Source organism: Trichomycterus rosablanca, chromosome 17 (genome assembly GCF_030014385.1).
Source record: "Trichomycterus rosablanca isolate fTriRos1 chromosome 17, fTriRos1.hap1, whole genome shotgun sequence".
Lineage (NCBI taxonomy): Eukaryota > Metazoa > Chordata > Actinopteri > Siluriformes > Trichomycteridae > Trichomycterus > Trichomycterus rosablanca.
This window is the reverse complement of record NC_086004.1, coordinates 28005535-28027529: the sequence shown is the minus strand read 5'-3', so window position 1 is coordinate 28027529 and position 21995 is coordinate 28005535. Positions and strand designations below refer to the sequence as shown.

The following is a 21995-nucleotide window of genomic DNA, read 5'->3' as shown; positions in this document are numbered from 1 at the left end:
ATGGATGGATGGATGGATGGATATGTGTATAGGTTAATGGATGGATGGATGGATGGATGGATGGATGGATATGTGTATAGGTTAATGAATGGATGGATGGATATGTGTATAGGTTAATGGATGGATGGATGGATGGATGGATGGATGGATGGATGGATGGATATGTGTATAGGTTAATGAATGGATGGATGGATATGTGTATAGGTTAATGGATGGATGGATGGATGGATGGATGGATGGATGGATGGATGGATATGTGTATAGGTTAATGAATGGATGGATGGATATGTGTATAGGTTAATGGATGGATGGATGGATGGATGGATGGATGGATGGATGGATGGATATGTGTATAGGTTAATGAATGGATGGATGGATATGTGTATAGGTTAATGGATGGATGGATGGATGGATGGATATGTGTATAGGTTAATGAATGGATGGATATGTGTATAGGTTAATGGATGGATGGATGGATGGATGGATGGATGGATGGATGGATGGATGGATGGATATGTGTATAGGTTAATGGATGGATGGATGGATATGTGTATAGGTTAATGGATGGATGGATGGATGGATGGATGGATGGATATGTGTATAGGTTAATGAATGGATGGATGGATGGATGGATGGATGGATAGATAGATTTTTTTTATTTTATTTTATTTTTAACGCCGTGTTTACTCTTGTGAGTTATATTCACGGCAGGAAAGGTTTATGTGGGTGTTTTGTATCTGTTACGTTGTCTCTGATATTGTGGCGCCGGCGAGTAGGAAGGATAGCGTCAGGGCCGCGAGTGAGCTGCCTTTGGCAGTTCATTCAGTGGTTTAGGGACAGACACCCATTCATACACACAGACATTCATACAACAGACAAACATAAAGGCTACTTACCCAACCCTCACCGCAGCCACCCCACTCCCAACAACGGGATACACGGCTACGGTGAGCTTAGACACCACTGCCGCAAGGCTTTCTGGGTAAAGCCCGTGCCGGCCCCCAGTGGCGACGCTACACTGCCCCCTCCCTAATGGTCAACCGTCCCGGTGACCCACTCACCAGCGTCCACTGGGTGGCTCCTCGGCCAGACCGCACCCCATTACACTGCCGAGCCGCTCTTCCACCCACTGCTGGACCGGGCACCCTGCCCCTACAGCCACCTGGGCTAGCGCACTCAAACAGACCGGACATATTGGCCCACTGTACCACCAGAGCCACCCAAATGCCACAATCCCACTTCTGACACCAATGTGGCACCGGCGAGTAGGAAGGATAGCGTCAGGGCCGCGAGTGAGCTGCCTTTGGCAGTTCATTCAGTGGTTTAGGGACAGACACTCATTCATACACACAGACATTCATACAACAGACAAACATAAAGGCTACTTACCCAACCCTCACCGCAGCCACCCCACTCCCAACAACGGGATACACGGCTACGGTGAGCTTAGACACCACTGCCGCAAGGCTTTCTGGGTAAAGCCCGTGCCGGCCCCCAGTGGCGACGCTACAATATTATATGTATATTCCTAATTTAGTAATTGTAATGAATTTTAAAAGTGGATGGATGGATGGATGGATGGATAGATAGAAATTATTAAAAATATTAGCTAAGCAACAGTGTTAGACCACCTGAGCGTATAGTATGGAAGCAGCAAGTTTTAAATCATGTGTAGCGCCTCAATTGTAACACTTACTACCAAAATGCAAACTGCCTCTGACAGCAAGCTTAGATAAGGTACTTTTTAATTGATTTGAATTTTTGAACATTTCAATAAATGTGTAATGATGGTGCAGCGGTCTATTACAGTAGCCCATCACCTCTGAGGTCTGGGTTGGTGGTCAGATGTCAGTGGTGCTATCGGACATACACCAGACAGTCCAGGGTTTTCCGGCCTTGCTCTTATTGTTTCCCGGTGTAGCCAGACAAGTGGTGCAAAGCACAACAACATAGGACTATAGAGCACATTATTCAGTCAGGCTTCACTGTCTGGCAGTCTGATGGAGCATTCTGGTGTACTGATGCCAGAAGAAGGATATCTGAGTTTGTGAGGGAAGAATAATGGTCCGGATTGTTTTTACATTGTTTGTTCTAAGCCCCTGTAGTTTCAGTGTTACAGGATACAGTGACATTGTAAAATATCATATGCTTTCACCTTGGTGTTAGAAGCTTGAGAAACAGCCTCATTTATTCTGCCTTGATTATGTGCATGTGATGTCAGTAAAGAAATGGTTTGCTGAGTTTGGTGTGGAAGAACTTGACCGACCCTTCTAACAGGCGGTCAGGCGGGCCTCATTACCCACCATCAACGTGCCACCTTACTAATGGTCTTGTGGATAAATAAGAGCGAGTCCCACTTTCATGTTCCAAAATCACTTGACAAGCTTTTCCAAATGCACTGTTAACGTCATAGTGTATAAGATGCACTATAAGGACGACACTCACCACAGATGCATCATCATTTGTGCTTCTATCAGGAATCATCTCTGTATCAAAGTCCATCTGATGTTCTGAATCACCATCCACTCCTGTGAGGAAACATTCGGACACAAACATCATCGTCAGCCAATCAGATAACAAGTTAACAGAGGTCGAATCTGACGAGAAACTAATTTAGCAAATCCTGGTAAATGGCACAACAGGGACCTGGCACGTCTTTTAACTTCCTATCTGAGAGAGGAAAATAATCGTCATATTTGGAAAATGATCGCTGATTTAAAAACATGCCCTGCCACGCCAGTCTTTTAACAAAACAGAGCAATATCTGAAAATAGATGGAACAGCTATTTAAGCTCTGTTATGCAATTCTGCACAGGGAACAATAATCTATTAAAACATGGGTGTAGTCATGTACTGACAGTCAGGAAGAAAAATAGCCGGGAAAAACAGCTGAATGAAGGACAGCGTGTTTTTTGCTTTTCCTGGACATCTTAATGACATCAGGAGTTATTGAGTTACATCTGTTGTAAATAAATCCTGAGATACAGCAGCGCATGTTGAGCAGGAACGGCAGAATAAATACTCGTTACTTTTTAGTGATTTTTGAAGCCACAAACAAAATAATTATTGTTAAAATGTAGAGAGTTTCAGAGTCTGGTTGATCTTACATTCACATTTCGGCATTTAGCAGACGCTCTTATCCAGAAAGACTTACAGAAGAGCTTCAATAGTAAACATTACCTTACTCTAGTTTAAGTAGACAACAGTCCAAGAACACAAATCTGCTAAAACCGGTTAGAACCAAAGTGTTTTTTGCGTTAGTAAGTAAGTAAGTACATGTCAGCTTAGTGTGTAGTAAAGAGGTGATGAAGGTTTTATCGTTTTTTAAAGATGGCAAGAGATTGAGATGTTCGGACAGACAAGGGAAGCTCGTTCCACCACTTGGGTGCCAGTACAGAGAAGAGCCTTGATGCTCGTCTTCCTGGGTGGAGGATCAAGTCGAGCGAGACTAGTGGTACAGAGCGGGCTTTGATTAGCCCTTGAAGGTAGCTTGGGGTCCATTTTTGTCTTTGTAGACAAAGTGTTTTAAGCTGAATGCGTGCAGCTACAGGAAGCCAGTGAAGAGAACGCAGCAGTGGGGTGATGTGGCGGTGTTTAGGTTGGTTAAAAACCAGACAGGTCGCTGCATTTTGAATGAGCTGCAAGGGTTTAATAGTGGACATGGGAGCACCTGCCAGGAGAGAGTTGCAGTAGTCCAATCTTACAATGTCCCGCCACAAAGAGAGCTTGTTCGTTTTAAAAATTATGCAAATGGTCAAGTGATGCCAGAAAATGTAACGTAACTGTAATGTGGGTCACCTGCAAAGGGAAGATGCTTGACCAATGTAAAAACAAAAAAAGTGGGCAAACGCAACTAAATAAGGTGGACAAAATAATGGAAACAAAGTACTAAATGAAAGACACGAAACAATCGCAGTCCGCAACTGAGAAGGTGGAGAAATTGCACCATCACAACCAGTCAGGGCCAGCACCCCAATCCCACCAACTGGTACAGCACACAAGTATCATGGACTTACGGGCAGACATCAAAAAGGACATCACAGTAACTATAAGGCATTCGACTCTCATGTGTGCCAAAAACGCAGCAACATCAGGTTAGTTCCCAGAAAGAAATAAGTTGGCATCACACACCAGTGAAAAACTGGACCAGACCGAGCAGCCGGGTATCCCAGTTAAAGAGAAAAGCAGGTTTGCCAACAAAGTAGCTGGCCATAATGTATAGAAGCAAACTCACAACTAAAGCATATTAACGTGCCTCTGTGCCCCCTCTACCGGCCAAAAATGACCAAGCAGGAAGACACGACTCCCATGTGACTCATTTAGAACTCATTCAGACGCTCTGGAACATTACAGGAATGCAGAGAAAGACAAACAAACACTGAAACTGTGATGATATAGTGTCGGTATAAAGCAGGGAACTCCTTTTTAATCCCAAATAAGACCTGTTCTTATGAATCTGTTCATTCTTAGTTAATGCTGCCAAACACAGTAACGTCATTGGTCCATTTTCTCTGTTTTTTTTCTCATGCAGTGAGTAATTCTTGCTGAGACACAAAATCTAAACAAACATACACCCTTCTTTCAGTAAAGTCTCACAAGTTTTACTGTAATCTAATGAAAATGATTCAAATATGGCATTTTTAATGCATCATATCAGGGCACCAGGGAGGTAAATCTCGTGAATGTTTTTTAATCTAATGGATACTGAACAATAAAAAACAGCTTACCTTTTTGAGGAACTTTGACAGGTTTATCCTCATCCTTGTTCTGTAGTCCAGCCCCTGTTTCCAGCGTTTCTTTAACCTCAATACATTCCGTAACCACAGAATCTGAGGAGTCCAATAATCCGAGATTGGAGCAAACGGCAGGTTCAGGCATCCTTACTTCCTCTCCAAATGAGACTGAACTCTTTACTGTATCCGTTTCATTTAAAGAAAACGATCGACCGTCATTACAGTCCAGACAAGGCTGTAGATTTTTCTCTACAATGTTTACGACACTTTCTAAACTATCAGGGTTTTCTGTGTTTTCTGTCGAGTCTGCCTCTGAAACCTGGTACTCGGGCGTGTCCTGAACGTAGCATTTCTGGGAAACATTCGGTTCTGGGGGAACTTTCTGGTCACTACGAGAACCTGATTGTTCCTCGTCTGAGGATATACCTTCAGTTTCCTCAGGATTCCTCAGTGTTGAAGATTCTACACCTAGATGAGCATCATAGGAGCATCCCAAACTTTGTCCATCACTATCACTTTCACTTTCCTCTGTTTGGTCTGGATCCTTCGCGGCTTCCTTGGTTTCAGCGTTCGTTTCTGGTGAGACAGAGATGATGTTATCCGTCACGTCAGACATGTCATCCGGTTCAGAACTATAACCAGAAGGAGTACACAGAGCAGGCTTGGCGTCTAGGACTGTCTGAAGTTGATCAGAATTATTTTGACATGTGTCCTCTGGAGGACTATGATGACAGCTTGGATCAAATTGTTTGGGACTTTGTGTTTTAGAATCGAGACACGAAAGGCTATCTTCTTCCTGTACTTCAACGCTGTCTTCTTTTCGTTCACAGCCGTCACCTGGTGTTTCACAGGAGGCCTGACGGGAGGCATTTTCTTCCAGCCTGTCATGCACAGAAGGTGAAGACTCAGGCTCATATGATTCTTGCCCGTCCTTGTCAAATGAAGCATTTGATGACTGGGTCATTGCTTGGTTTGTATTCCCCAGCTCTTCATTTATTCTCTCGTTCTCCACCGATTCCTCTCTCTCGTCATCACGTCCTGTTCCCTCGGAATAAGACTCCTGGTCTGAACTTTCAGGCGTGCCTACAGACTGCGTGATTCCCATATCTTCTAGCTCTGATAAGTCCCAAAGCTGGTCTTCATCTGGTCTCCCCAAGCCGCTCTGCTTTTTCCTTTTCAGCCTCTTAGAGTTCCACTGTACCTGGCAGACCGAGTCCTGAGCTTTATCAGTTTCCTCTTGCTCCTTGTTACAGGATGAAGCTGCACTTTCTCCTTCAGGGCTGCTTTGTATGCTCTCACGGCTATCTTCCCCTTCGCTTAATGCTTGCACTTTATCATCACTGTTGATGTTTTTACAAGAACACGCCTGGTTCTCATCGCTCTCGTCACTGTCGCCGAAAGCCTCGGCATTAAAGGAGGGATCTCCGTCGCCCTCACAATGCTGGACCGGACCCGTACAGCTGTGCTGCTCCTTTTGGTATCCTTTCACATGAACAGGGGTAAAATTTTCCTCTGTGGTGTTGACGTCGTTCTGTTCCGAATGTTCAAAACAGGACTTGCTGGTCTCCGGGTCATCTGCACTGGGTGGTGGCGGAAGCTGACTGCAGTTGGCGGTGATCTGAACCAGAATAAAGTAATGACAGATTTAGTTTTATTCAGTTATGTAATAACGCAAAACAACTCACTCTGTGTGGCCTAAAGTATGTGAACACTCCTTTTGGGTATTGAGTTTAGCTAAATGAAATCAAATAAATTAGAGTATGAGAAAGAGCCTTTTCTGGTCCAGCATGACTGTGCAGGCCACCCAAGTTCCTCCACATCAAACCAAAAGTCTTTAGAGACATATTTGTGCATAAAAGCAACAACTTTTGGATAAATTGAAATGTCAGCTGCAAGCCAGGCCTTCTTTTCTGATGTCTGTGCCTGATGTCTGTGGATGCTTTGTAGACTAATGGGTACAAATTCCCACAGACACTTAAAATCTTGTGATGGGTCTTCCCAAAATACTGAAGGCTGTAACACAGATGCAAAAAATGTGTGTGGAAGGGAGGAGGGTATTGGGGGATTATAGAACACTCAATATCGCCCATGGTTTTGTACAGGCAGGTTTATCTCGCAACGTCTAACTAGACGTTAAAATTAGAGAGCACGTTTAGGACGTGAATTCTGTTTGTCCTGTTACGTCAGTATGGTGACTGATGTGGTAAAAATCCCATTTTGACACTCGATATAAAATGCTTTACTAACAGCTTGTGTGTGTAAAAATGTGTGTAAACGTGATAAGACCTGCAAAAGTGGTGCAAGCTGATATCCTAACGAGATTATTGTTCAAACACGTTATCTTTAATGACTAATTTAATTCTTTGTGTTGAAAAACTGCAAATAGAGCACGATCAAATCAGAGTGTAGTCAAAGGGTAAAACGATTTATATGATTTTACTTTATTTACATAAGATTTTGCACATTCTCTGTGTGTGTGTGTTAATAATTTTACAGGTATTTCGAGTGAATCAGCTACATGATTAGATTAGATTTAATCTAAACAATTAAGATTATAAATGATGGTTTTATATTAGTAGTTATGTAAAGAAATATTACCGAAAATCAAGTCCAACATTTAGAAATATGATTAATTTAATAAGTTAACCAGGGAAAAGTGACTTATAAATTCTTTGACTTTTATATATTAATATCAACATCACATGCCAAATTATATAAAGTATACAGTTGAAGGTTAAAACACACTTGTTGATGGACAGGTATGCTGTGCTATGGCTAAAAAAGCCTTTCATGAATTTTTGTTCTTTTACAAGTTTATTGTGATCAAAAAATACATCAATTTCATTATTTAATATGCTGGTGTAAAGTACAAATATATTTATATTTGAGCTCAGGCTCCTCTGATCCCTTATTAGTGTTAGAAATGTAAATGACAGGAACACAACTATCAGCTTTATCACTTCCTTATAATAATAATTTTTATAATACAGTTATATACTGCATGGTGCCTGGGTGGTACGGCGGTCTATTACTCTAGCTCTCCACCAAGGTTCTAATTCCAGCCAGCAGGGCATCTACACAGACGTGTCTGGGAAGGCGTGGGGAGTGGCATTGCAATCCTGCAATCCTGACCAGGATGGATTGGTTAATGCTGCTTGTTATAACACCAGCTGAATCAATCATCTTTCGTGTTGGATCTGACTTTGTTTACATTTTATGTTCTCTATCAGGTAGGGCGGCAAGGTGGCTTAGTGGGTAGCACTGTCACCTCACAGCAAGAAGGTCCTGGGTTCGATCCCCAGGTGGGGACGGTCCGAGTCCTTTCTGTGCGGAGTTTGCATGTTCTCCCCGTGTCTGCGTGGGTTTCCTCCGGGAGCTCCGGTTTCCTCCCACAGTCCAAAAACATGCAGTCAGGTTAATTGGAGACATTTATCAGGTAATTTTTCACCCTACAGACTAGCAAAAGGAATTTCCACTTACACACATACACACAGTTATTATGACTTATATCCAACAAGCATGGTGTTAACGTCACCTCAGTCCTGTTTGCGGCCTGACTGGTTGTTAGTGCTGGTGTAACAATAATTATTCATAGAATCGCAAACAATCGTTCAACTACAATTAAACCATTTTGCAAGAGAAAGATTATTTAGAATCATGAACCTATAATCTAAAAAAAATATTTATTACATCATTATTAGGTATTTTAGTGCTGTATTTTACACCTTATTTATTACTTGGCTCAGTTTTATTGCCTGCTTTCTGCATGACGGCTGACTCTCAGGGTTTAAATGAGCAAATTTGTAATGCACAAACCTAATAAACATATGATTTTACTTTAATTATATATGATTTTACTTTAATTATATATGATTTTACTTTAATTATATATGATTTTACTTCATTTATATATGATTTTACTTCATTTATATATGATTTTACTTTATATATGATTTTACTTTATTTATATATGATTTTACTTTATTTATATATGATTTTACTTCATTTATATATGATTTTACTTTATTTATATATGATTTTACTTTATTTATATATGATTTTACTTCATTTATATATGATTTTACTTCATTTATATATGATTTTACTTTATTTATATATGATTTTACTTTATTTATATATGATTTTACTTTATTTATATATGATTTTACTTCATTTATATATGATTTTACTTTATTTATATATGATTTTACTTTATTTATATATGATTTTGCACATTCTTTCAGTGTGTTGATATTTTTACAGGTATTGCGAGTGAATCACCTGCAATGTATTAGATTTAATCCAAACAATTAAAATTATAAACGATAAATATATTACAATGTTTTATATTAGTAGTTTAATTGTTTGTTTATTAGGATTTTTAACGTCATGTTTTACACACTTTGGTTACATTGATGACAGAAACGGTAACTTATTCGTTAAACAAGATTCATCAGTTCACAAGTTTAATGTCAAACACAGTCATGGACAATTTAGTGTCACCAATGCACCTCACTTGCATGTTTTTGGACTGTGGGAGGAAACCGGAGCTCCCAGAGGAAACGGGAAAAACATGCAAACTCCACACAGAAAGGACCCAGACCGCCCCACCAGGGGATCGAACCCAGGACCTTCTTGCTGTGAGGCGACAGTGCTACCCACTGAGCCACCGTGCCGCCCTCTATTAGTAGATAAGTAAAGAAATGTTACAGAAAATCGAGTCCAACATTTAGAAATATGATTCATATATTAAGTTAACCAGGGAAAAGTGACTTATACACGCTCTGACATGTCATTCTCTGACTATTATACATTAATATCAACATCATATGTCAAATTAACTGACTGTGGTTCAAATATTTTCTAAATGAAGAGAAAGATCAAGAGTAAATTTCCATCTGGCAAACAAGCCAGCTGAACAGCCTGACTCACCTCGACCTGCGTTGTGTTTTGGAGGATCAGGCTACGCAGTTCCTGCACGTCGACCTGCAGGCTGTGTGGCGCTGTGCCACTCTCGGTGGCCACTGACAGGGTGTAGGTGTTCACGCTCGGGTGGTGCCGAACCGAACGGGCTGCGGAGGACCCCCGTCTGCTCGTCCTGGTGCTATCCTGGGTGCCTGTCTCCTCCCTGCCAAAAACATACCACCTGAGCACATGACACGCCCAGACAGTCCAAACAAACTGCTGCCTGCTTCTACGCTCCTCCAAACAGAACAGCTCAGTAAATACCGCACTGTTAATCAGTTACGCTAAACACACAGAACCAAACCACAAGTAAACCCAGGACTCATGAGCAGCCTCAGCTGTCGTTAGTTTGTTCAGCGTGGAACATAATAGCTGAAACACTTACAGTCTGACCTCACGTATTGTGCAATCCCAGTTTGGGTGGAGTGGACTTTCACATTCAGGCCGAATGAAAGCGAGTGTTGTGCCCTTCTGAATCAGCGAACACTGATGTCACTGAAGTGGGCAAGCGATTTCTGTAAACATCATCTAATTATTCTTTAATAAAGGATTTAGTTTCTCAATCTCAACAGCATTTCACCAAACTCTGCATGAGCAACAACCAAAGAAAATAGAAAGAAAGAAATCATATTTTTTTTCCTGTTACTACTTTTGTGTTTCTGTTATTACTGCGTCTAGTTGAAAAGATAATCTCTCTCATCCCTTGTGAAGGAGGAAAGACATAATAAAGCTTGACAGCCCACTTTTGTCTACGATTATTCTAAAAAGGACTCATGCTATTAAAGTTATCACTCAAAAACACTTCTTGGCACCACTCCCGAATCCCATTTCAATATCACTGCTTCTATTTTGGCACTACATGCATATTCTATTGATGTGTGCTTTAGAAACATTGCTATCCTTAATGCTTAATCCTTAATGGTTTAATTACAGAGTATTTATACTGTAGGACTGTATTTCCTATTTCAGCATGACAATATCCTCATGCACAGAGAGGTATGATATACAGGGTGTGTTCGAAAACCTAGTGAGCTGCCTTGCTGTCTTACTGCCTAAATAGGCAGCTGCCTAAGTAGAGGATTCTAATAAGTTAGAATAAATTATTAACTAACGCTAACAAAGCTAAAACAGTTAGCCTCATGCCATTCAAACCAATGGGATGGGGTGGCACAATGCGCCATTATGTCAACTAACATCTCCCTTCGTGTACTGAAAATGGTTAAATTTGCGGACAAGCCCGAATTTGCAAATAAACGACACTTGTGCAAGTTCATACATATATTTGAAAACAGGGCAGTTGTAGCCTAGCGGTTAAGGTACTGGACTAGTAATGAAAAGGTCGCTGGTTCAAGCCCTACCACTGCGAGGTTGCCACTGTTGGGCCCTTGAGCAAGGCACTTAACTCTCAATTGCTTAGACAGTATACTGTCACAGTTCTGTAAGTCGCTTTGGATAAAAACGTCTGCTAAATGGCAAAAATATAAATGTAAATGAAAATAACTCCGCACCATCTGTCATGTTTTTTATTTTTCTGTGAGAAAAGTCGTGCCGCACTGAATGCTGGGATTGCCTTCACCGCTAAGGCAGCATCAAATGCTCACTTGTTCTTGAGTCAAAATACCATTGAAATTTTAAGACCCCTTACTAGTGAGCATATTAAGGCATCTAGGTTTTCGAACAGCCTCCTTCCCGGGAGCGTGCGTAGGATGACGTAAAATGCGTCTATGTAGAGAGCGCACTAGGTTTTCATACACACCCACAGACATATCTTGCCAATTTTGCGATGAATTAAACTGGCATGCTGTCTGTGATCAACACTAGTATAGTCATGTTTTAAAATCTAGTTTAAAGCATATTTGAAAAGTGGAAGGTGTTAAAGCAGCAAACGGGGGCCTGACTCTTGATGATAGATAGATAGATAGATAGATAGATAGATAGATAGATAGATAGATAGATAGATTAGATAGATTAGATAGATAGATAGATAGATAGATAGATAGATAGATAGATAGATAGATAGATAGATAGATAGATAGATAGATAGATAGATAGATAGATACTTTATTGATGCCCAAAGCTTTAAAATTACATGTGCAATGAATGCACATAAAAACGTGTTTTCACATACTATTGGATAGGTAACATATTATTTACATGACATTTTTACATGCTGAAGTGTTCAAATAAAATGTACTGACAAGTGCACCTCCCAGTGGCTAGGCTGTCCGAACCCTGGAGCGTTTTACCACTGCTCCACCTCAGCAATATTCCTCATTATTTATAATCTATCAACTATGAATATACCTCATGCCTCAAAGTTTTTGACTTTTTTTTTGAGGTTGCACTTACTGTGTAAGAAGGTCCAGCAGTGCACCGTGTCCGCGGCTCTGTGCAAGGCTAGCCGGGGTCTCGCCTTCTCTGTTGGGAAGTGCTAGTGCCTGTTGAGCTCCAGGCTGCTGCAGAAGGAAGCGGGTAACTCGCTGGAGTCCACGACGAGCGGCGAAGTGCAGCAGAGTCTCATGAGGCTCCAAAGCTACGACAGAAACACTAGCGTGATCAGAGGACAGAAACAGCTTGGAATATTACTGGCCATTATCATCAACGATGTTGTAGCTTTACTTATAGGCAATTTTATTTGTAAATAAAAAAAAGGCCACCATAGGACCAAACCCCTGAGCAAATATTATTTAGATAATGGACAATTTGCAACAGTGCATTACACTTATGCAGCACCCAAGCGCCTATCAGATAAAGATACAAATCATCTGTATCACTAATATCAACCAGTAGAAAATAGTGGAAGGAAGCAGCAATGACACCAGCATTCGGCCAGTAGTATTTCCTAATATTGTGTGTGTGTGTGTGTGTGTGTGTGTGTGAACAGTCTGAAGTCAGTGTTACTGTACGTTCTTACTCTCTTACTGTTTGAAGCATTAAAATGGTGAAAACTGGATAACAAACAATTTAAACTGGCAATGTCTCCTAGCTTACTGTCGCACAATACCACAGCTACCATGGTGGCCTAGTATGTAGCTGTACCTAATACAGTGGAAACTGTAGCTACTGCAGCTATGACTTTCATATCAGCTGATTTGATGAATGTCAGAGTGATTTGTGACCATTATGTGTTGACACAAAAAGCAGGAGGCAAGTTTAGCCTGGCCTAAATGATGCAGCCTGCCCCTTTTCATCAGACATGTAAGAGCAGGGAGGGATGAATGGCACATGTTCATCCTAAACTGAAGAGATCTTTGTTTAAACATGCACCATGCTCAGGTTGCTACAGGTTTCCAGCATGCATGATCTTTCAAACACACACACACACACACACACACACACACACACACACACACACACACACACACACACACACACACACACACACACAGAGCCAATTCCTCTGTTAGGAAAGGCTTGACTGAGGAGTAGGATACAAAACCTGCTGTGTAAACATCAAAACACTTGGTGGCCTTTTTCTGGTAACAATATTACAATAAGACCCCCTTTGCTATCAGAACAGCTTTAATTTATTGTAGTATGGATTCAACAACATTCGGTTAGCAACATTCCTCTGAGATTCCTGTCCATGTTGACATATTTGAACCACATTAAGTGCTGCAGATTTGTCAGCCACACTAGCATTCTGTTTTATTTAAATCAGGTTACTGGAGAAACCACTGATATACACCGAACTCAATGTCAAGTTAATGAAGTCAGTCTTTTTATTTGTGACGCGCCATATTACCATGTTGGACGTACCCATTATAAGATGGTAAACTGTGCCCATAAAAGGATGCACACAGCCTGCAACAATGCTCAGATATTCTGAGGCATTCATATGATCTTCTAATTGCTTGTTAGGGGTCTTCTGCTGTTGTAGCACATTTACCTCAAAGATCTAACAATGACTGAATTTTTTTGTATCTCTAGAGACTCCTATGTGTAAAAATCTTTAGCGATCAAAGTGTGAACACTGCCTGAAGTGATTAAGCTGCGTCTGCATGATATTAAGCGCTGCGCTGCAGCTACTTGTCTGGCTGACTGAATAAGCAGGTGTACCAGTGTTTTTAATACAGTGGCCTACAATACAACTAAACTTGTGGATAAACAATCACTGATTGTAGCCAACCTATTGCTCTGTGCATCCATCTTCCCCCAGATTCCAAATATCAATCAAAAAGAATGCTTATATGACCCCCACTGACCAGATGATGCTTTGGTGGTGGAGCATTCTCAGCACTGCAGTGACACTAACGTTGTAATAACATGATAGTGCGTGTTGCTCTGTTATGAGTGTATCAGGTGCAGCAGTGTTGTTGGGAGTTTTGGGACTCATTAAGAGTGTTGCAGTACTCGCAAAAAAGCAGAAACATTAAACCTGTAACTATAAATACTGATTTCTGATTTATTTATTAGGCACAACTGTAATTAGAAGTACTTAATGTTAATATCATTCCGTTCAGTAGGTCTACTGGGAATCGAGTATGATTTAGTCTAAAGACAGTTACATGCACAAAGTCTGTGACCCTCCAGTTCAGGGTTATTTTAATCAGCCAGGAATGTTTGTCCTGGAATGGCATACATTCTGTTCAGACTGTCTCATGGTTACCAAACGAGAATGCAAAATAGGGGAACAAAAACTTTGATAAAGAGGCTAAAAATAACAGCAGTGTTTCTGCAGCCACTTGAAAAATACTGGCTGTGGCCTTCCATTGATTAGACTGTTCATGTACTGATGTAGCTGCGATCATTTGGCTGCATACATTTACATTTACATCAGACGCTCTTATTCAGAGCCACTTACAGAAGTGCTCTGTAAATATTTCCTCACTGTAGCACAAGTGGACAACAGTCTAAGTAAACAAATATACTGAAACCCTGTTAGAACAAGAATACATAGGTAGAACTGAAAATGTAAAAAAAATAGATTCGGCTACAGTAAAGAGGGTGTCATTCCATCACGGGTGCTGGTACAGAAACGAGCCTTGATGCCTGTTTTCCTCAAGCTTACTCGAGTCCTGATTGGTGGATCTACAGGAAACCACTAAAGGAAGCAGTGGGGTGATGTGGCAGCATGTGGGTTGATTGAAAACCAGGCAAGCGGCTGCATTTTGTATCATTTACAAAGATAGGCGTTCAGGTAGCACAGTGGCAAAACACGTAAGCACACCAGAGCTGACATCTTGAACTAGTCAGTTCCAGGCACCAGGCAGGTTGGGCACCTACACAAACAACGATTGGCTAGTTGTTCAAGGAGAGGTGCCAGAGGGGGTGTGTGTTAGTCATGGCTCTCCTCAGTCAGAGTGGGGGGTCTGCATCAGTAAAGAGGAAGCGCAATGTAAACAGGTAATTGGATACGACTAGATTGGGAGGAAAATTGGGGGGCAAATGCAAAAAAAAAAAAATTCTTTACAGATTTATTTTTAATTTATGTTTGATTTACAGAAATCTGATGGTGGACATTGAAGGACCTGCGGGAAGGGGGTTGCAGTAGTCCGGCCTTGAAATAACGAGAGACTGCAGAAGAGTCTGAGTGACTTCTATAGAGACAAATGCCAGAATCTTTCTCGTGTTGTAAAGAAGGAACCAGCCTGACCGGATCAGGTTGGTAACATGAGCCGGACAACAGCAAATGTTGTAAATTTTTAAACAGTTTGATCCAAGTGTGGTTAGAAAAAATGACTAGTATGTATCAGCTCAGTCTTGCTGGGTTTAAGTTTCAGATGATAAGCTGACATCCATAATGAGATATCTGCCATGCTGACATGCTGGCATGAGATTTAAAGCTTAGGTGTCTGAAGGAGGAAATGACAGGATGAGCTGAGTATCATCAGTGTCATGCTGAACCTGTTACTCCAAGATTGGGAGGCTAGAAGACAGACAGACAGACAGACAGACAGACAGACAGACAGACAGACACAGTACCATAGATAGACAGACAGACCGACAGACAGACATTAGATAGATAGATAGATAGATAGATAGATAGATAGATAGATAGATAGATAGATAGATAGATAGATAGATAGATAGATAGATAGACATAGGATAGATAGATAGACAGACAGACAGACAGACAGACAGACAGACAGACAGACAGACATAGGATAGATAGATAGATAGATAGATAGATAGATAGATAGATAGATAGACATAGGATAGATAGATAGACAGACAGACAGACAGACAGACAGACAGACAGACAGACAGACATAGGATAGATAGATAGATAGATAGATAGATAGATAGATAGACATAGGATAGACAGACAGACAGACAGACAGACAGACAGACAGACAGACAGATAGACAGACATAGTATAGATAGATAGATAGGATAGACAGACAGACATAGTATAGATAGATAGATAGATAGATAGATAGATAGATAGATAGATAGATAGATAGATAGATAGATAGGTAGGTAGATAGATAGATAGATAGATAGATAGATAGATAGATAGATAGATAGATAGATAGATAGATAGATAGATAGACAGGCTTTATTTATCCCAAGGGAAATTATAATAATTATTAATTGTTAAACTAGACAAGAGAATGTTGTGATTTACAGGGTTGAAGGCTGCAGTGAGTAGGACAAAAGGATCCGAGCTGATGGTAGTGTGGAACTTATTTATTCTGATTCTCAGGTGCCCTCTACAGGTTTAAAAATTATTCAAACGATAAACATTAGTAATATTGCAGGGGAAAAAGCTTTGTAATGCTTTCAAGGAAAAAGAAAATCATAAGAAAGAATTACTGGGCTTAAACTTTTATTACAGTAAGTTAAGTTTATTTTTTTTGGAATATTTATGATCCAGATCTTAAATACAAGGCAGATTAACTTTAGACTAGAACAGCATAAACTGCAGAGTCTCACCTTCGTTGTAACCCAGAAGACTCCAGTCAGAAGGCAGCTCTAGGTGCGAGAGAGCGAGCGCCAGGCTCTCGTCCATCCTTTCACACTCCTGGAGAGGAATGTGACGCTCATCCAGCAACAGCGCTCCTTCCATCGGGTCGGCCTCTTCCACCGCACTCACCAGGAACTTAGCCATGTCTAAGGCCAAGTCCTGAACGAAACACATCTGATCTGAGGAGATGCAATGGACGAGACCGTCTGGAGTTGCAGAGCACAGGGTGACCTCGACCGACTCACAGCAGCCGTGAGCTAACAGAAAGAGCATGAGAGAGAGAGATCAATCATCAGTTTTGTTTAACAATTGCTTAATGTTGAAATTTACATTTTCAGGATTTAGCATTGATTTTATCCAAAGTGACTTACAGTACTGTGACAGTATATTGTCTAAGCAATTGAGGGTTAAGGGCCTTGCTTAATTTAAGGGCCCAACAGTGACAATCTGGCAGCTTGAACCAGTGACCTTTTGATTACTAGTCCAGTACCTTTACTGCTAGGCTACAACTGCCCCTACAAGTCTTGGTCAGGGGCTCAACAGTGTCATTTTTGGCGGTGGTCTGGCTTGAACCGGCAACCTTCTGATTACTAGGCCAGTACCCTGAAATGAGTAACTATGCAGCCCCATTCGCCCTGTGTTCTGACACCTTTCTATCATTGCCAGAATGAACTTTTTTAGCAATGTGTGCTACAGTAGCTCCTTCGCTTCCTTGGGTGCCCATGAGCCTCTCCTGTCTTCACCTAGTGACTGCTCACTGCTGCCAAATATTTCACACCCCTTGACAGATGCCATTGTAGTGAGATAACAAATGTTATTCATTTCACCCGTCAGTGGCTTTATGATATAAACGATCACTGTATTTGTGTTTGGACATCACTCCAAACTACTAAGGTGCTTCAGCTACACCTGTTCTTAGCAGGTGTATAAAACAACTACATAAAATAAATTATTTGCTTTTAATTAATGTGGCAACAGTTTACTATTATAGCATGATTGTGCCCTAGTGTAGTGATTCCCAACCTTTTTTTTCTTGAAGCCGGCGAGTATCTAAAAAAAAAAGCTGAGCCTCCAGCCCACACACACACAAACCAAAAGAATAAAAGTAATTCATTGCAAATCTTTATGGGCAAACACTCATCGGTTGTTTTCTAATTACCTGCAGGGTAATTTCACTCATATGCTTTCAATGTTGTAGATGAATATTGGGTTAAAAAGTACTCCTTTTAACTGACCTGTAATCATGCTTGTAATGTATATATATATATAGTAAAGAATGCTCCACCGAAAATCATAAATCAAGATGCCTTCGGATGAAGAAATGTTTCTCGGGTGCAAATAACAGTGTAAAAGTATCTGCTTCCTTACACCAGTAAACCCAGCTCATTATCTGTATGAAAACACACACCCTGCCCATAACCACTGTGGTAGGAACGTGTGGTTCCTGTAAACACGACGGCACAGCTTCACCCAACAGAGCCTTGGTTTACAGAGATTGGTCATCGTAATATGGTCACTCTTAGAAAATGGAAAACAATCCTTCACTTTGCCAATTTATTAACATGCCACAAATTACACGTATCATCACATACTGGTGAAAAATCCAGAGCGACTTACAGAAGAGCTTCCACAGTAAACATTTCCTTACTCTAGTTTAAGCAGACAACAATCCAAGGATACAAATATGCCGAAACTCTGTTAGAGCAAAGGGGTTTGTTTTATTATTATTTTTTTAATAAGATGCTATAGAAGGTTAGTGAGTTATTGCTCAGCCTAAGTGCGTAGTAAAGCGGTGGGTCTTTGATCGGCTTTTGAAGACATATTCACGAAGCCAATCAGCAATTTCATAACTCATCCGGCCTTGTCAGGTCTAGACTGGGATTAAACCTGACCCACAGAACCCCTGAATTACTAACCTCCCTGTCCCATCCCAAAAAGCTGCCATAATTACCACAGTTAACATCAAATCGTCAGTTTGTTCTTGTTTGTTTCAGAGTTTCTAATGAGTGGTGCAGTGGAGGTTTTACAGCTTATTCCTTAAATAATGTTTCGTTTTAGCTTCAGCAAACACATTCACTGCATATACAGCATTTTATTTGCTCTATTATCACAGTTTTAGTTTGTTCTGCATCTCTTATAGTGGGCGACATGCACGCTCATGTACTCTGCACTTCAATAACGGTTTATTAAATTCATAAGTACAGAAGTGTTATTTAATCAGCGAACAGAAGACAACAGCAAGTGTGACTATCAAAGCACCAGAGAGAATGATAAACATGATAAGGCTGATCAGGCAAATTCCCATTAGCGGAAAACTTCAGTCTGGTTTCACAGACTGTCACAGCACTAAAATCTAATTTCTTAAGATCTTAAATGATCTAAAAAAACAACATGAGTAATATGGGATAGCTTCTTTTTTTTGTTCTGTTGGATTTAAGTGCTGCTTTTGATACAGCTGATCATAAAATGTTACTTGATTCAAACATATTTTCTGGTTACAAACGTATTTAAGTGGTCACTGAGCAACCGGTGGAATCCCTCAAGAATCAATCTCGAGGCCTTTGTTATTTAACCTGTATATGTACCTGCTGTAATAAAGAGGCATTTGACCAGTAGGCAGATGATACACAGTTACATATCTCCCTAGTACCAATCGCTGGTAAGTCTATCAGCTCACTGTATAACTCAACTGCATAAATGTTATCAATATGTGGATGCCTTTTCTATCCTGTAGTTCTATCCTGCAATTGGAAATGAGACGCAAACAAAGGACATACCTATCAGGCCTATCAACAATCTATGAATCTGGAGGCCAAACAGTGTGGCAAGAATCTTGGAGTCATTTTTGGATAATGAGCTCAGTTTTAAATATCACATAAATATTTCTATCTTCAGAATATCTCAGAGATTAAGGACACACTAAGCCCTACTGATAGTGAAAAACATGTGTATGCTTTTGGCACATCTAGACTTGACTATTCTAATGGCTTGCACAAGAAAGTGGATTAATGGTCCCTGTACCATCTTAATTATCCCAAATACATTACAAAACATGTGTTGTGTTATGCTGAGTGCTGCTGCCTCTCCTGGTGGTGAATGGAACCAATATATGCACACGGGACAGGACGGTAGGTCCATCCAAGTTAAGAACAATGTAAAACAACACGAACAGAACTGGAACAGTAATGAGTCTGGACGTTCGGACTAAGTTTGTAAACAGACAGACAGATATGGCTCTGGGCACAAAGTACCCAGCACATCTCTTATTTCACTGTTAAACATTTACCACATGCACAGAAATGTAGAGAACAACACATTCCTAACCCTTCCAGAGTCAATCTAACCAGGAAACATTTATTACCTTAATGAACGGTCTAAACAGAAACTCGATGATCTACCAAGTCACTTCAGGCTGCAAGCAAAATACAGAAAATAAAACTGCATCCTGTAACTGAGGCCTGCTGATTTCTTCCTGTTTGCCTTCTGTCTTTATGTCCTGGATTCATTCATTCACAGTTCCTGCACTGAGAATGATGCTCCCCACTGTGCAGGTGTTGTTTAAGTGTCGTGTTGTTTAACTCTTAACAGTGGGACATTGAAAAGTTGAGCTCTGCCATGCAGCCATTGTTGGGCCCTTGAGCAAGGCCCTTAAACCTCTCAGCTCCAGGGGCGCCGTACAATGGCTGACCCTGCGCCCTGACCCCAGCTTCCAAACGAGCTGGGATATGCGAAGAAAGTATTTCATTGAACTGTACACCTGTGTATGTTTATATGACAAATAAAGGCATTCTTAACTCGCAGCGCCACCTGACAGCTAAAGACTGAATTTGGTGGGAGGCTGTTGTAAGATTAATCTGAACTAATCTGACAGTCAAAAATCCAATAATGTGATTATTCGAGATGCATTTTAGACCAAAAAATGCCTAATGTAAGGTGAATGTGAATGTAAGGTGGTCAGAATGGAGTAGTTGCCATTCTGCTAGCATTTATATTAGAGGGGCACTTTCAGTTTTCCAAAAATGCTGTTAATAATGACGTAGCTCTCAAAACCAGCAAAAAAAACACAAGATGAAGGCAAGATTGCCACTGAAGTACATGCAGTTAGTAAAAATAAGGAATTGTGACATGTCGGGGCAGTAATGTTAATGTTGAACTGAAAGATCACTCATGTATATCTGATTTTGTCATTTCACACATTATACTAAAAGATAGATTTAACTGATATAAATATAATTAATTGCAATGATAATAATGCATAATATAAATGCACATTGTACTTCCACAGCCACAAATGCCTCTACAAATGTGTGTTGTGTGTGCTGTTTTTCTTTCCCAAACAGTATCCTGACCAGTGATTGTCCCCGACACTAGGCCGGTGTTGTCTGAGCACTAACTCTCTTAATCCAGTTAAAACTCTGCGTGTGTGCATTCTGAGCTGATCCCACCTACACAAGGTGACCAGTTTGAAAATGTCCATTCCTAGTAACATATCGTTTACACTTGAACCAGTGCTGTAATCAAATCACACAGGAAATGTACCGGGTCTTACACTGGTGAATCGGCAGCTTAATGTACCTGGGAATTTGACTCTGGGGTGCGTTTAGACTTACCTGGACAGACCAGCTGTAGGGTGTCATGACTGACCCTTAAAGTGCTGCTGACGTGCCTCTGAGTGGATCCAGTGAGAAGCAAGAAAAACTCCACATCGTCTGTATTCAGTTCTGCATCACACAGCAGCTCTCTATCGCTGAGCTGAACAGTAAGAACACAACTGCCCTGTAACACACACACACACACCGTTAATAATAAAACTGATGCAATTATTTGATATCCATTGTATCCCTGCATGTGCAATTTTAAACCATTACAATAATAATGACTGAAGAAATTTTTCATATTTTCATGATTAAAATCGTCGTACTTTGAGACTAAATACTTGGGTAAAAAAGCTGTATTTAAATCATTTTGTTTGGGCCGTTTTTACTCATTGGTTGACGTGTTTTAAACTCAAATATATTGGTAGATGACACTGTGATTTTAAGAAAACAGCTTTCTTAAAACTAGTAGCTGAAGAATCATCCATGAAAGGTCGATCATCTTAACTGTTTGGTAGAGGCTCATTAAAAATACTGTGTGCACTAGTAATAAAATATTCATTGTTTGTTGTTGGTATAGTTTCAACTAAGAAATGCAAAGAAATAAATTTTTAACCATTATTTTCTTGGTGAGACCATTAAAGGGTTGAGGAAACATCTAACAGGGCATTTTTATATCTTAAGCCTAAAGAATGTTGAAACTGATAAATATGAATTAGTATTCAAATTACAATGCCAATCATTTTCCCCCAAAATACCTTGTTTACCCAAGGACAAATAACCAAATATTAT

The 21995-nt window shown here is 40.5% G+C and overlaps 1 protein-coding gene across 1 annotated transcript in view; it reads right to left on the bottom strand.

The window, feature by feature from the left end:
• Nucleotides 1–21995, bottom strand: part of LOC134331909 (A-kinase anchor protein 13) — an 88411-nt gene that overhangs the window by 55528 nt on the left and 10888 nt on the right. Inside the window, exons 2-7 of the mRNA XM_063013446.1 lie at nt 21219–21384; nt 16578–16865; nt 12048–12231; nt 9666–9861; nt 4728–6351; nt 2446–2528 (exon numbers count right to left, since the gene is read on the bottom strand). Of these exons, the coding sequence (XP_062869516.1) occupies nt 2446–2528; nt 4728–6351; nt 9666–9861; nt 12048–12231; nt 16578–16865; nt 21219–21384 (2541 nt within the window). The remainder of the gene's footprint in view (nt 1–2445; nt 2529–4727; nt 6352–9665; nt 9862–12047; nt 12232–16577; nt 16866–21218; nt 21385–21995) is intronic.